The 17,766-nt window shown below is 33.5% G+C and overlaps 1 protein-coding gene across 1 annotated transcript in view; it reads right to left on the bottom strand.

The window, feature by feature from the left end:
* Positions 1-6,032: 6,032 nt before the first annotated feature.
* Positions 6,033-17,766, bottom strand: part of Hr3 (nuclear hormone receptor 3 ROR-beta) — a 68,554-nt gene continuing 56,820 nt past the window's right edge. Inside the window, exons 8-12 of the mRNA XM_085943259.1 lie at positions 14,564-14,678; positions 13,538-13,692; positions 9,315-9,539; positions 8,868-9,018; positions 6,033-8,180 (exon numbers count right to left, since the gene is read on the bottom strand). Coding sequence (XP_085799385.1) covers positions 8,057-8,180; positions 8,868-9,018; positions 9,315-9,539; positions 13,538-13,692; positions 14,564-14,678 — 770 coding nt within the window. The 3' untranslated portion in view covers positions 6,033-8,056. The remainder of the gene's footprint in view (positions 8,181-8,867; positions 9,019-9,314; positions 9,540-13,537; positions 13,693-14,563; positions 14,679-17,766) is intronic.

The raw sequence follows: 17,766 nt of genomic DNA, 5'->3' as shown, positions 1-17,766 counted from the left end.
CAGAACACGATGCCAATGCATTCTTTTAATACTTTTAGCCATCTTTAAGTAGAATTGAATTCATTTTCAGTTAATTCTGTTTTGTATGAAAAGTTATTTCGGAAGAAATCCGTAATCAAATCCACTATTATTGGTTGCTAGGGGGTCTGGGGTCCTAGCAACTAAATTACTAATATATACATGCGTTACTATGGAAATCAATATGAATTGTCAAAATGACATTTCAGTATTATTTCTATCAAATACAAATTTTTTTGATCGTTTAAGCTAATCCAGTCAAGTTTATGTGATTCAACAGGAAATTTAAAAACGTCGTATATAAAAAGTTCTTTTTATCTTGTAATTATATTTATTAAAAATAATCGAACATTTCATCATGATTATCTACTTGCTGGTAAAGCAAAAATTAAAAAAAAAATTAACTTCAAATTTGTTACAGCTACAGCCTACAAAACAATTTAATGAGAGGGGTGTGATTGCATATTTTTACATAATAAATCAATATCCGGTACAATGTTTGAAATGCTGATTCGCAGGATTTGCTCCAAAGTCTCCGTTGAAAGACACAACCTGTGTTGTATTTTTTTTATGAAAATTCTGTTTTGCATAGTATGTTGTCGCAAAAGTAGTTATGATTAATAATGCTGATTTTGCGATTGACGGATATTCTCGGTGTCGCCTTGTCCAAAATTCTGCAAGATGTCTTTCATTAAATTCGATTTCAAGGGAATTATCTGATCCAATATCAATCAATTTATTCTTCTTGAGGTGCCCACAAAAAACATGATCATATTTTAAAGATTTAGCAAATGGTGTTCGTATTCAATTATTGTACTTATGGTCTTTGTTTAAGTTTGGGAAATATTTGTTGAAATACTGAATTTTTTCGCGGCTCTCTGGCAGACGCTCCAGTTTGAGAAGTACTGCAATAGATCACTGAAGGAGTTGGGTCGGATTATAAATTTAATGAAATCAAAAAATATAGATGACGGGATGTTTGATTGTAATAAATAAAATAGATTTTTTAAATAATTCTAATAATTTTATTTTTCATTTATTTCTCAATCTTCATAATAAACATAGAAATTATAACAACAACCTAATGTGTCAAAATATATATAGAATATAAAATTATAATATTTTATTCTATATCATATATATATTCCAACACTCTCTTAGAAAATAGTTCGAACCGTTCGAGAAAAAATAGTACTCATATATTTTGTATAACGTGTTTAATAATTAATTAACATAAGTATCTATTTATATATTTTTTTTCTCTCTTTTATAATTAGTTTTTATTGAGTTTTGTTTCCAATGTGTGTAACATTTGATTTAAAATAAAATATTGAATAAAATATGATCATTATCTCGGTGTAATTTTTTTTTCGAAAAGTTCGAACCGCAATCTAAATATGACACACTAAAACTTGTTCATATTGGCCAACTGTGGCCAAAATTCGCCAGGCAGATTTATTGATAGCGGATCCGATGTCTCATAAAAATTTATTATACTTTCGAACACTTTCAAATACATACGGCCAATAGTACATTCGATTAATTGGCCAAATGAGCAAATTTTATTGCATATATATAATATAATAATTACGTCTGTCATTTTTAGTCATTTCGAAATAGTTGATTACGTAAACGTGTGAGTTTTCAAAGTGTATATTATTATATGTGTGTGTATCTGCATTATTTTTTTTTCTTCACTAATATTCATATAAATATCTTCTATTTTTTTGTGTATATAGTTCACAATGATCTACGTTACGCACTATACATGAAAAAATAATTATTACAGAAATTATTTATAACATGCAAATATATTATTACGAGTATTACGACCTTTGATAATATAGTCCATCCCACAGTAAAACGGATATATAAAGAGCAGTATTAATAGATGAATGAATATGAATGACACAAAATAACAATTGTAATTAATATTATCGTGAAAATTGTTTATGGGGTTTTTCATGTACAGTGCGTAATTGACAACAGAAAAAATCACACACATTTCCTTAATAAATTCGTACATTTTATGTACATCTAGCTTTAGTGTAAAAACATATACAGAGTGTATAATAATAATTATTTTGTTTTGTTTTTTAAGCCCCACGTCTTAAAACTTAGAATAAAATAAAAATCGTTTTTCCACGTCTTCGTAATAATAATAATATATCATTTTAACAGTATTAAATTAATTAATTAATTAATCTTTAATTAATAAATTGTTACATCATTTACCAATTACAATTATCATTAATACAATAATTATAATAAAATCGAGTAGAACCTAATAATATCCCGTACAAATTATCAATAATTAATAATTACGATAAAACTATTTTAAAGATTATTCTGAACTTTTTTTAATTACAGTGTAATTAATAATCCTTTAATTAATGAATTATAATTTTACGCTTAACTAAAATAAATCATTTAATAACGTTTCACAATAATATAATATTAGCAATAATAATAAAAACATTAACTTATATAGTTAAATAAAAAAAACCTACTTTAAAGACTTAATTAATAATTATTACTCATTTAAAACTTACAAATTATAATTTATTAAGTGAAAATTAACATTAGCAATTTTTTTTACTTTGCATGGTCAAAAATGTTCAAAATTTACACTTCAAGAAGCCAAATTATTTTAAAATTGATTTTGAAAAATTAACAGTAAAATTAGTATGTACCGATAGTAAAAACAGGAGCCAACGAATTATCGATACATTGATATGATCATTAATACAGCAAAATAACAGTTCATAATATAGTAACTTTGCCAATTGAAATCATTTTTAATTATTTAGCAGCAATAATTTAATCAAAATAAAACCTGTTATTTATTTAATATAATGAACACATTTGTAATTAATTCTTCAGGACTTTTTAAATGATAATATTTACAAAAAAAAATGTATTCAATTTGCCATTTAAAAACAATGGAATACTCATAAGCACCGAACTTTTGTTAATATTCAGATAAAATTATTGAGAATATACAATCTTGAACAAAAAATTTACACGTTAACAATTATAATTCAGATTTCTCATTACGTTCTGAACATTTTCTTTCGAGTAAAAAAAATGCAACTGTACAAAACCTTTGTCGAAAATTTCTTGCGTCGAGCAAATAATTACGAAATTATAAAAAAACGAAAAAAAAAAAATACAAAAACGCTATGCATATTATTTATCGAATATTTACAAATAATTGAAATAAATTTATTTAAACAACAGTTACAAGTTAATTAATTAATTAATTTTAAAGTAAAAATTAACATACATAATGTAGGTAAGTATATAATATTTATTAAAAAAAGAAAAGACATATTTCATATTACTCAGGTACAACGTTAATCATTTATATTTTTTACACATTTATACGAATTATATATTTTGACATATAATAATACAATATAATATTTTATTACGTTTAATGTCCGCAAATGCATAAAAAAATAAATTGCATTTTATTTTTATATGAAATATTAACATAACAGAAATTGGCACGAACCAAAAGAAATATAATTGCCAGAATATGACGTATTAGTCGGAAAAATAAATATTTAAAATTCCGATGGAATAAAAATGTGTTTTTACCAAAGGACTCCCATTGTTTTTTTTTTTTTTTCTTCCAATGATATAGTTGAGTTGTCATGATTGATGATTTCTTATCAAAATATTTAATTTTAAAAAAATTACAAAAAAAGACACTAAAAAAAATCATGAAAATTTGTCTACACAAGAAATTTTCAAGCAGAAAGACGACATAATATATCAATAATAATATTCACATAATATTTTTTTTAATTACAATATTCATTTAAAACTGGTTATTCTCATAATGTACTCTCTTTTTAAATCTACAATATAATATAGAAAGTTGATAACAGCGGTTAAAAAATAAAATTTACAATAAAATATTATTTTTTCATACGTTTTGTTATATGCGATCATATTTAAATCTACTCTGCAATAATTACTTGTATTTTTCATATTATTATTATTTACTGGAAAAAATTTCAATTTACAAAATAAATATACACAAAAATAAAAAAAAATCGGGCCACAAATATATTATATAATAACGTGTACGCATAAAAAAAAATCACAAAAATACTTAAAAAACAACTTCTATTAAAAATATTTTTCTCAATATACATAAGCAGATCTTTAAGTTCTTTTATAATAATTAAAAATTAATCATTTTTAGACGAAACTCTTTTTTATAATTATATTATAAAAACACTTTTATATTTAATTATCAATATAAAAATCAGTACGAATAGTGCCTCGGGCGCTCAACCTAAAAGGGCGTCAATTTATAAGTGGCTGCGTATCTTTTTTGTAATTGATCAAACTAGAGACGGTACAGATTTATAGTAAAAACAAAACGGTTTTGTAGGCAATCAATGTATATGACGAACAGCATTACTTGAGGACATAGATGTGACACAAAATATATTTTAATTTTCCCATAAATCACTGCCATCTCTGGAAGAATCCAAACACAGCCCCTTATTACTATTTTTGTTATCGTATGTGGATTTTTTTTCATTATATAATATTATGGTACATTTATGAGAAAGTCCAAATCATTATATTTTTAAATATCATTGGCTGTTTTCTACGCAGAGTATTGACGTGTATTACTAAGCAATAACGTACTATAAACATTGTACTATTTATTTATGTATTATAACCGCATTGTTGCTATTATTTTCTTTGTTTTGTTGTACTAACGTCACATCTTTTCCCTTAATTAGGAAGATACTAAATTCATGATACTGCATTTGTTTCTCTTCATCAATGGTGGATGGGGGTAGGTGCAATTTTTTCATATTATTTATTATGCATTTATAGAAAAATTTCTCATGACGATTTCCGAGAGTAGGTGCAATTTTTTCATATTATTTATTATGCATTTATAGAAAAATTTCTCATGACGATTTCCGAGATTATTTATAAATTCATTTTTATATTTATAGAACTGAAAGAGTTAGTAGGTAAAAAAATCTAATGTAAACAATTAATCTAAAATTACTTTGTGATGTATCTAAAATTATTTTTTGACCGTAAAAAAGCCTAAAAAATTCGTAACTTTTTTTGTAATAATAAGTTCACGATTTGCGTTCTCTAATAATACAGCTATGTAGGTAGTCAAAAGGATTATAGCTAGTACAACAGAAGTATCAATAACATTCTCACATGAGTTTAATAATAGTTTAGAAACAATCCTGAAAGAAATGGAGTCATTACTGACATCTATTAAGACGTTCCTGAAACTTTTACTCACATTATTTCGAAGGTTCGAGGATGTGATGAAAAAATCAAAGTTTATTTAATTTTAATTCTTTATTTGGACGCAAAAATCTAGTAAAGATTACCGCTTTAGTAATGTATTCATTTCCAATATGGCAACTAACCGTTGGAAAGTATGCCTTAAATAATTTTGATTATTCGAAATATTGTAAATTTATGTCTTATTAGGTATATTGTTCCTATTATATTAACAATACGAGAAAATACGTTAGGGATATACAGATTTATAAAACAGTGACAAAAAATAAAAAAATTAATACATTTTAAGATGTTAAAAGTAAAAGGTTTGTCTTTAGTTAGGCAAATTAAAATTTTATCACAATATATTATATGGCACCGTCATATATTTATGGTAAAATACGTCCGCTACTTATTATTTTGTAAGAATTTAGTTATTTTAATACAATAAAAAAAAAATGAGCTGGTTGAAAACTGATTTTATCAAATTTTGTCACTGTTTCATAAGTCAGTACAGATTCAATTTGAAAAGGGAGGGGGCAATATTTAAGTCGAATTTAAATTTAAGAACGATAAAAAAAATGGCCGACAAATGCAAGGCACCTTGGTAATTAGTACAGTCGATTTAAAAAAAGAAATTTTACATTTTCTTTTCATCGAAATATTAAAAAAAAAATTGATGCATGCAGAGTAAAAAATACTCTCGATTCTTAATTCATGATTTTTTTTTTCACTAAACTAACAAAACAAATTCAGTCGGTGCAAATTCTAAAAAAATTTACATACGCTACACGTTAAATATTCATTAATCTTATAATAAAGAGCTAATATTATAGTATAATATAGAACTTCCAAACAACGAGATAGAACTTTCAATTATCTAAGAAAAAGTGTACCATTATTTTTTGAGTTATTAACATCGAAGATAAATAATTCTTTGCAAAATTTGAAAAACCTTTGAACACGTAAAAAAAATTATATATTATGCCAATGTTACATAAAAAAAAGACAGGCATCTTAAAGCAAATTTTGAAATAAATTTTATCAGATTTTAACGGATGTCATCGTCACATTACTGTACTTTTGTAACAAAATGATATAAAAGACTTTAAAGTTATCATCCACAAATACGAAAAATTTTATTATGAAAGTAATAAATTTGTGTAAAGACGTCCTTGTTTTTATTTACGTACAAAATTTTTACGAGTTTACAAAAACTCAAGGCGAAAAAACAAAAATCAGCAACAACGCTTAGCATCTACGGTTTTACGATAAAAAATAAAATAAAACCTAAATATTAAGTCTTTTATATTGTATTAAAAATTTCATTTTCAGAAATTTTTTCCTTGTTCATTTATATTGATTTCAAAAATCAACGCCCTTAGCTGCAGTTTCAAACGTTACATACATTTTTTAAACCAGAAACCAAATAACATATTTTTTACGAAATACCGTTTGGTTCAAAAGATTGGACACCATTTTTATTATTATTTATTAACATAGACTTCGGAGCCTTTCATTGTTAATATATTAAAACCAGTTTGCTTCCATATAGTGTGCGTTAAAATTCATAAGGCGGTTAAAAATAATAACTATCCTGATAAAAATCTTTAATTAATTATCCAACAGATGTCTGTTGTTTCAAATATTACAGTGGGCTTATTCTTTTAATGCTTATGCCAAAAAAAATTATACCAGCGTAATTAACGTTAATCGTTAAATGACTAAAGTTCACAAATCTATTTGAAATCCAATATTATTATTCTCTATGGTCTATATTCAAAACGTCTAGGCCCGCTGAATAGCAGCAACATGACCCTGCGTAGTGCACATCGGTGTACTTAATATCGAACGAACACCGTTTGGACCTTCCGTTTATAACAACACAAAAGCAAGACCGGTTTACTTAAAATCGGCATGCAAATCTAGAATATTTAAAGATTTTAGAATCCATTAATACACAAAAAACAGTTTCAAACTCGTGTCGTAGATATTATATGAAGTAAAATTATATTTTTAATATTCTTATCACTTTACTAGTTATTCAAAAAACACACAATGGTTTTCAAGATATGTTAACATGACATGTTATGAAGAAATTAACAAAACTATTAGTTTAACATTAATATTTTTCTTAACTTCATTGGAACATTTTCTGTATTAACCTTGTGTGATTTAAAACAACATAATAAAACAGGACAATAACAATAAAAATGCAATTTTAATTAGTTTAATTAGTAAATGAATTATCTTCGAGTGAACAAGATAAAATAATTCTTAATTCAAATAACTCGAATTTTGTAATTTGATAATTCGTAAATACAAATAATGCTTAAACATTAATATTAATCAAATAACAATAAAAACGAGTCTCGGCAATTCGGCTTCTGGTCTCCATCTTGTCATCATACCCTCGTAACAAAGTCATCATCATTAACGATGAAATTAGTTATTCATCATTGAGTCATCGACAGTCCATTGATAAACAACAGACATCGTAATCACAAAAATAATACGGTCAACATATTATCGATAGGTTTTGTAATTCATAATTGTAAAAACCGCAACAGTTATATTATTATCGGCGACATTGTTACAGCATCACCGAGATATGAACAAATTGACATTGCGCACATTAGCGTTGTCAAGCGCATATAAATACAACACGCGTGCGGGTTCCGTGATTGTTTCGAATCACTGTTTGCGGCAGCTGATTGACGTGATGATCGCAGGGTGTGGTGCGGCGCCGGGTTCACTACGTGTTGAAGTCGTGCGAGTTGTCTATTGAGAACAGCTCCTTGTAGAGGGCTGGGAAAACGTACTGTGGGTGCGCTGATTTGAATTTAGATAACGCCTCCATGTGCATTAGTGACAGCTCTCTGTAAAAATCAATATCACAGAGACAAATTTAGTAATTTGAATTATTATCATACGAAACTCTGGTGTTAACTTATCAAAATCTTATTTTTTACAGGTGTACCCTAATTCATACAAAAGCAAATGAGAAAAAAGTATCATAGAATATTTGTCATGCTATATATGTCAGGTTGTAGTTTCAAAAAGAATTAAGCATGCGTCATGTGTTTACGCAATGTGTGAGCATATTTTCTTTATTCAAAGTAACCATTGACTTGATTCAAAGTTTATCACATATCATAATACCTATTACATGTAGTATTTTGACCGTACCTGAGCTCGGTTCGATATAAATATAAGACTTTCAAGTTGCAACACATTTTTATTTTTTGGAATTTTTTTTTTAAATGAAATATAAATGCATACTATAATTTATTAAAAAATCTTTTCTATACCTTTAAGAGAAGTTATCAAACTACATAATATGTATCAATAATAAAAATAATCAGAAAAACCAATTTTTTGTTCATAGATAGGTAGAGGAAGGACAGATTCTTCTGGTATTGCGGCCACGGCGAAATCATTTTGGAACGGTGATAGTGTCATTTGAAAGTAACGATACCAACACCTAAATGAATCGCCTACACTGCCACAAGAATCTGTCACCATTCGACGTATTGATTAATTTACACTAGAAATTATATTGTTACCTGAAGGTAGGTATCTTGGTGAGCAGCGTGTCGAGGACGGTGACGTCTCCCTTGATGGGGGCGTGATTCATCTCAATCTCGTGGCGCATGGCTGTGATAGACATGTTAAACAGGCACTGGATCTCCGTGTTCCCCCGCAACCCGTGGCGCTCTGAAACAGAATGTTACATTACAATCAACATGTTAATACTATATAAATAATCTTCTTTATGTCTGTATAAATTGTAAATTATTATTCGACACTGTCGTATATTTTTACGAAGACTTCCCTATCTTATTTTGTTGCTCAAAACACCTCTTGTCAAGTCACGGATGCTCTATTCATCTTATTCAGGTTCTGCTACAATAAGGAAGTTTGAAAGCAGTACAAACAGAAACAAGTTTATTCTTATAATTTCACATTGTCACATTGTCATAAATTTATGAACAGAAGATAATGAATCTTACCCGGCCACAATAGCACCAAACTCTGATAGAGCGCGAGTTCTGTCTCGGTAAGTTTGAGTTGAGCGATGGAACGAGCCGCCTCGAAGATGCACGCCACCAGTTTAGCCTCGCCCGTGTCCGATGTGTACAGCGCCTCCTGCGGCAGCATCACCTCCCCGTAGAGCACGGCGTTCTGCGACAGGTCCATCAGCCGAGACATGCGAACTATTGCTAGCTCAAAGGAACCTGGAATGGAAAACGCACATCCAAAAAAATTCTTAACAGTTTTCAATATGCTGTAAATGAGTTTTTACTTCTTTTTTTGTTACATACTGATACCAGATGGAAATCTCCCACAGGAGACTACCTCAAAGGGCGGACCGAACCATCATATTTCCCAAAATACCACAGCCTACGTCCACTCTTCGCGGTGATCGCAACCCTCGGCCGAGCGGAACCCGTCTCCTTGAAATTCAAATTCGTCAAATTCCCGCCAAAACAGACGCGGTCTATCAAAAACGGCCGCTCGCGCCGCCACTAGTCAATCCGTCGGTAAAACAGGGAGCTTCCCGACCGACGGATAAAACAGGACGCCGCGAATCTGGCAGTTGGATCTGGATGGGCGCGAAAGCTCTCTCTTGCCTGATACGTCGACCAGCCAGCATCTCTCTGACATCAACCGCTGAACCAACAGCATCTGACATCGGCAAAATCTCTTCTCGCCTTCGCTCGCCTCGGACGCGAAGCCAAGCCAGCATTCCGGACAGCCCGCCAAAAAGACCACATCTGACATCGGCAGATCGCCACGCCGCAAGCACTGACTCGCCTCGGATGCCAAGCAATCAATCAGCAGCCCAGCCGCGACACCACGTTGCAGCCCGTCAATTACCAACCGACCGCCAACGACGACAATAACCTGTATCTGTAACGACTACCCTGCAAAACGATGAAATAAACCAGCCTTGACCAAATACCCCGTGCGTTTCTGTCCCCCACCCCCGCTTTGACCTTGACGTTATCACGGCCTGCCATCTCCGCTTCAGAGCGCGCAGAAGGCCGGTGATAGGTTGATCGCCCGTCAACGTGGGGCTTGTGGGCAGGATTATGTCCACCGGAGCCAGCATCGACCCTGAGATACGCCAGCAGAGTGAGTACAACTGTGAACTTCCTCAAGCAGTGACATTTGCGAGTACTCACTCTACCGGGGGAGAAACACACGGCCGGTATTTACAATGTCAAATTGACCTTGTTTCGCGCGTGCAATCGCAACATCGAGACACGCGGCGATACGTTCCTCGCAGCGGAAATGACACACGAGATCGCGCGGAACGTACTCCCGCAAGTTCATTCGATGTGGAAAGCATAGCCAGACACTGCTGGGGGGCCGCGCAAAAAACCGCGTGGTCCCGAAACCTGGACATCAGCACTCCAGTGGCGCCCGACAACAGCATCATGGACATCGGCTCCATCGCAAGACGTGACAGCAGCATCGTTATGTTCCTCCGACCAGCGGTATCATCCGTCGACCCTGGCCCACGGAGGAATACGTAAGATGTCATGGCCAACGGCGTCGCGACGCTACACGGAGATGCCCCGGCTACCGACGCCGACGCTCTTCGTGACCGACGTCACCCAGCACAGCGAGGTGCCAGCCAACGGCGCTCGTACCTCAAAACCCAGGCGAAACATCTGCCACCAGCGCGGATGTCTCGCCTAGCATAACCACTAGCCTTATCAAGCCTAGCGAGTCTTAACGCACTGGAAGACGACACTCCTCGCAAAGACCCAAGGTCAAGCTTCAGTACCAAACCCCATAACCAGCCGCTTACCATTTGGCACCGGCGTTATCACGGAGTGCCCCGGCGCGACGCCCGGCACCTTCGTGATATACCTTACGGCAGACCGAGGTTGGTCGCCTGGTCTCTGGTTGCCCAACCGGCGGTGACCAGCAGATACATCAGACACCGCCTCAATCGCCGACGGCCCAAGGCCACATCGGATCTGCAACCTGAGGGACCAAGAAGACTGAAGCGGAAGCCAAGATTCCAGGGACACAGCAAGACCCCCAGCATTAATCGACAAACATCCGACGCCAGCGAGGATGTCACGCCCGCCTTAAAACTACGACACCTATGGCCAAACCGCTTCGACGCCTTGGACGTGCGAGAAGACGACGCTCAAGAACTCAAGGTCCCACTTCCAACACCAGACCCCATCACCAGACGTCTATTCTTGGAACCGGCGCTATCACGGAGTGTCCCTGACTGACATGTCTGACACCTCCGCGAAAACCTCACGAGGAAGCTGAGATTGGTGCCCTGGTCTCTAGTCACACAATGGCGGCGACTAGCAGGCGCAACAGGTCCCACCTCACTCTTCGACGGCCCAAGGATGCGATGAGCTGGTCGATTCGAGGGAACCACCATGTGGAAGTGGAAACCTCAGCAGTTTTGACACGAAAGAGCCTCAAGCACGCCAAGACCATCGGACGCGTCAAAGCCGCACAGAGGTGAACCGGCCCCCAAGGACAAGCGACGGTAGGCTGATGGAAAAGACGACGGTTCGGTCGTTTCCCGGAGAGGTCGTTTGATACCAGATGGAAATCTCCCACAGGAGACTACCTCAAAGGGCGGACCGAACCATCATATTTCCCAAAATACCACAGCCTACGTCCACTCTTCGCGGTGATCGCAACCCTCGGCCGAGCGGAACCCGTCTCCTTGAAATTCAAATTCGTCAAATTCCCGCCAAAACAGACGCGGTCTATCAAAAACGGCCGCTCGCGCCGCCACTAGTCAATCCGTCGGTAAAACAGGGAGCTTCCCGACCGACGGATAAAACAGGACGCCGCGAATCTGGCAGTTGGATCTGGATGGGCGCGAAAGCTCTCTCTTGCCTGATACGTCGACCAGCCAGCATCTCTCTGACATCAACCGCTGAACCAACAGCATCTGACATCGGCAAAATCTCTTCTCGCCTTCGCTCGCCTCGGACGCGAAGCCAAGCCAGCATTCCGGACAGCCCGCCAAAAAGACCACATCTGACATCGGCAGATCGCCACGCCGCAAGCACTGACTCGCCTCGGATGCCAAGCAATCAATCAGCAGCCCAGCCGCGACACCACGTTGCAGCCCGTCAATTACCAACCGACCGCCAACGACGACAATAACCTGTATCTGTAACGACTACCCTGCAAAACGATGAAATAAACCAGCCTTGACCAAATACCCCGTGCGTTTCTGTCCCCCACCCCCGCTTTGACCTTGACGTTATCACGGCCTGCCATCTCCGCTTCAGAGCGCGCAGAAGGCCGGTGATAATACGATATGTCTTTAAAATCAGTACCATAATGGGGTGCCATCCAGAAGTTGGATTGGGATTAGTAGGTAGTAATTATTAACAGCTATAACTCAACAACTAGTCAGTGATAGTGACAAGTGATAGCCCATTGAAAAGTCAAAGGTCCAAAGTTATCAGGTAGAGTGTAGGGCGTGCTAAATAAAATAAGCCTGAATTCCGTCAGTCTGTAGACGTATTCTACGTTCAAGTATATGCCTGCCTCCGCGACGCAGACTACCAGTGTTTTTTTTTTTAATTGGCTATATGATATTAAAGAAGTTTCTGATTTTTTTTTTTACAAAAAATGGTTGATTCTCCATTTTCTCAACCTATTAATTATATACCCTAGATCAGCCAGCGCCTCGAAATGGAAAAGTATACGAACCGGAGCGTTCGTCAATTTTCTGAAGGTATTAACGTAGTTATCAAATTTTATGTATATTATATAAAAATAACTGTGTTTAATTTTTGTTATATGGCATATCTAGCTCAGACGGTCAAATTATTTTTTCCACGAGACGGAGTGATTGATAACTTTACCGATTTCACGAACCGGAACGTTGTTCCAGTGTGCTCCAGTCTATTTCAAGCCCTGCCCTAGATTCAAATACACCTGAAAAAACATTGTGCGTCTAGGTCATTTAAAAGGCGTTACAATCCTCAGTGAAGGACATAAAAACGAAGATGTGAAAACTACTCCTAACTCTTTTTACTTATGTCACTTAATTATAAATGGTTTAAATTTAAATAAAAGACAAGCTACCTGGGCAGTAAAAGATGTGAGTTTGAATTCCTTTTCGCCCAACCTTTTTTTCTAATAAATATTTGTGAGGTTTTCAAAATTACGTATTTACAAATAATTTGGTCAAAAATAATAATTACAGTTGACAACTGCAGATACTCACCAGTCTTTAGAAGAAGTATCTGATCATCCTGTGACAGCTTCATGAAGCCAGGTATCAGCTTGGCGAACTCGATGATGTTCTGGATGATTCCCGTCAGTTTCTCCGCGCAGTCCAGCCACATCTCTTGCTGCGACATCGACTTGTAGTATAATAATCTGGAAAGACAATAAAAGATGCCATCATTATTATAGATTTGTTAATGTTTGTATAAGGATATTGAATGGAGAAGGAGTCATGATGTAGCTGATAATTAATTATTGTCAATTTTCTACAAACACGTATCTCAACTTTTGTCAGTTTTGAGTTGTTTGATGTAATGAATTCAGAATTTGAATACGCACATATTCCACCAACACATATCTCAAAACATACTTTATAACATAATAGATTTAAGCAATGACAAAAAACTTTTGCAAAAATATTATAAACTCGTATTTTGAGTTACGTGAACTGAACTCCGACAGATGATTATACTGAAGTTTTTCTCATAAGTTAAAAAGATATGTGTTTACTGCAGTAATATTGTGGAATGATTCACAGTAAAGTTGCAACGCATTCTCGTATCTTCGACAATATGACCGAGCGGTCGAAAGTATAGTGGGATAGATTGAAGAAACATAACATTTTTTTCATGAAAATATGTGTAACTATACTAAATGAATATTTCATAGAAGAAAATTTATTTCTGAATTAAAAACTGAGAGAATAAAGTTGTTATTTGCCTTCTCCTGAAAAGTTGTATTTTTTGAGATACGTGCTTGTATAAAATTACCGACGAAAGGCTAATGTTTAAATTAGCTGCAAGCTTTGACTATAACTTGACAACAACATTTATGTATTAGAACATTTTTGTGTGCTATAGAATAATTAATATTATCTATGATGACGGTTATAAACTCGTGTTTCATTATTATGTACAAGACATTTACTGTGAATTGCTTATCTGTATAAATATTTTCCGCAGTCCACCGTTTCACAGGCAACTCCTCAATAACTTGAAAATGCTCATTTTGGAGAAATACTTACTTGGAGACGTCCTGAGGCTTTCTGAACATCTCGTGGATGTACTCAAGCTTGGGGTTGGTGTTGGCATGCGCCTCCGCTAGCGTCTTCACCAGCACCTCGCTTATGTGACCCTCCGCTGGAAGAAATAGACACACAGGTTCATCAAATGTCAACAACTAGTACATATAAATATCTTTATAATAATTGTAGGGATCGCGATGTACTACATTTAGTTATATCAAATTGAATATAGATATGATTTGTTTTCTATCAAAGGAAGGAACGATATGGGATAGTTCTACGTTTGATACCAAATGACTAATATCCAACTTGTTTCAATCACAAGTGTTTTGAAAAAATCAATTAGTATAATGTATACAACTATGAAAATCAATATAAGTAATAGATTTAATTTTTTATAATAATAATATTTCTTCAATGGACAATGATGGTAAAAGTGGGTCATTTTTTAAAAGCCAGCCTAAAAAGCTAAATCTTAATCTAAACACAAAAATAAAGATTACTGCCTAAAACCTTATTAAAATTCAATATCAATCAATTCAATGCTATAAGTATTTGTTTTATCTTCGTAAGTTATTTGTATCAAATAAAACATTTAACAAAAAATAACTGAGATAAATAAGAAATTAGTTTTATCTACGATACATTGTAAATCAAGGTTGGTCAACTCCATTCGAATCAATATTAATTAAATAATACAGGAATACAGGCAGCATTCAAGATGGTGTCAGTTCATAATAACAGCATATCAAAGCCAACTCCAACATTTTTTTCAAACACAGTCAAATCCAATAGGTACGAAACAATATCAGTCAACTCCAAAAAAAAATATTTTATTCCACGATTGCATTATAAAATGCTACATTTACATTATTTTTGTTGTTGTTTTTTTTTTTAAATGGTATTATATCAATAAATAGATTATTGGAACACAGCCCCCAATCTAGGGGTATTAATTAGCCTTGCTTGCTCGCTGAAACGTTAGTTTCCTTATTATTCAAATTTAGTTTTGCTTTCATTTTGGGACACAGATCTTTCATTCAAACCAGATAACTAATGAATCTTTTTTAATCATTTTGAATTGGTACCTATCATGGATCTATGCTGAACTTGATTTCCAACTTCTCATATTCAACTGTTAAAAGGAAAAAGGACTTAACCCACACAAATCAAATTTACACAGGAGGCACAAAAGCGTTGTTATGGTTTTCGGTCAAACAATAGACACAAACCTTAAGTGCATGATGATAATTAATTTGGTGTTTTATTTTCGTAATCTGATATTAATTATTGAAGTAATTAAAGAAAAAACAATAAAAATGATGGTTTAAGCCTTTTTTAGAGAATAATTCGGCAATTGCAGCTAACATCCTTTGGACACAGTTTGTATTTAATCGTATTCAATGTTATTATCAAATAAAACCTATTTTGAAAAAACTGAGAGTTAACTCCTTTTTCCTTTTTAGAGTCTATATTACAGATCAAACATCTAAATAAAACATATTGTCGAAGTTCCTGAATTCACGAATATATGATAGATTGATACATCTAACATTCAATTCACAGTAAATAATAACATTTTTTTTATTATAACAATTCAGGAATTAAATAATATTTTTTTTTATATATCGTGGGTATTCTGCGAATAAGCATTAAGTCAAAAATACTAGTTTTGAGATAATCGAGTTTGAAAGTTTGGACGGTCTTAGCTTTTTTTATATATATAAAAGGCAAATTCCTTTCTGCGATATTGCTTTGTGTATGACTGAGTGCAGTTTCGCACGCAGAATTTTGTGAATATAGCCTGAGAATGAGAGAAGCAAATGCACTAAGTCCCTTTAGTGGCTTTTCTTTGAATAGATGTATGTCTTTTTGACTTATAACATAAATTATCTTCGCCAGTTTTATAGATATGACTGTGTGTGTTTTTGTAGACTATAGAGCGTACTCTTAATAAGATTACCTCATCATTAAGTCAAAACAGCAAAATTTTGACTTAGTGCTTTTTCCCAGAATACCCACGATATGAGTCACAAATTAGCACCATAGGGCGTGCGACACTACAAACAAAAATGCATAAGAATAAACAAACAAATTAATTATTATGTACATACATTAGCATTCTAGTGAAAACTATTAAGGTATGAACTTGGAAATTAATAAAATTATTATTAACACAATGAAAAAAAAGTTTACAGGGTGAATTAAAGAGACTAAACAAAAGCAAAACAGTAAGTACAGTAATTCCAAAATAATTATGACTCCTTTGCGAAGGACTTGTATTATTATGTTTGGCATGGCAAAAATAAATCAATGAATTACATTCCAACAAAAAAAGTATCTAAAAATAAATAACATTTCATGCTAGGGGTTCAAAACTCTACTAAATTAAACGAAAAGGTGCCCTTGCTAAACCAAAAATTAGATAAATAATAATTTATGATATTTTTTTAATAAAAACAACTTGTGTGCTATCAAAAATGATTTACAATAATTTTTTTATACTGGACTATTTTCTCCAAGTAAAAACTAACCATAGAAATAAAAATATTTCAAATGTTATCAATGTGCATTTAGTGAGTTTTTTTCTGGAAAGGTAAAAATTATAGTCTCCCCAAAAATTGATACATTTTCTATGACATAGTTACTCAAAACATTAATGCCAATTTGATCGTGTGAATTTACAATTGGACTACATCATGCATTTACATATTAACAAGCGACATAATAATAAAAAATAGTGGCGACTGCCCCAATTATTAACCGGCTCTATTGCCATCAGCGAGTTTTCTCGCTCTATGAGGCCGCACATACAAATTTCACGAGTTATCTTGTCCGACTTTAAACTCAAATTATTAACCACTGTCGATTGATTTGCATTATCTAAAAAACTAAACACACAGTGACATCTGTTTAAATAATTATGAAATACTAAGCGACAAATTATCAGTATTAAAGCGATTTTAGTAAGAGCTTCGCTCTACATTCAACATGTGTTGTTAAAGATCTGCGGGCTGTCAGATACTGCGATAGTAATATCGTGAGGCATGAAAAAGGTTAAATAACTAGTATGACAAATAGTGAACTACATTACTTTGACAGTGATTTTTAGTTGAGTCATTTTTTACTCAGTTTGCCAAATACATCACTTGATTGAAATTGCATGTATCAGAGGGTCTAGAATTAAATTAAAATTAAATTAA

This window comes from Rhyacophila brunnea, unplaced genomic scaffold, assembly GCF_057557595.1.
Source record: "Rhyacophila brunnea isolate RB1 unplaced genomic scaffold, BYU_Rbru_1.0 scaffold_15, whole genome shotgun sequence".
NCBI classification, from domain to species: domain Eukaryota; kingdom Metazoa; phylum Arthropoda; class Insecta; order Trichoptera; family Rhyacophilidae; genus Rhyacophila; species Rhyacophila brunnea.
Note: the sequence above shows the minus strand (reverse complement) of the source record. Positions and strands in the feature narration are given on the sequence as shown.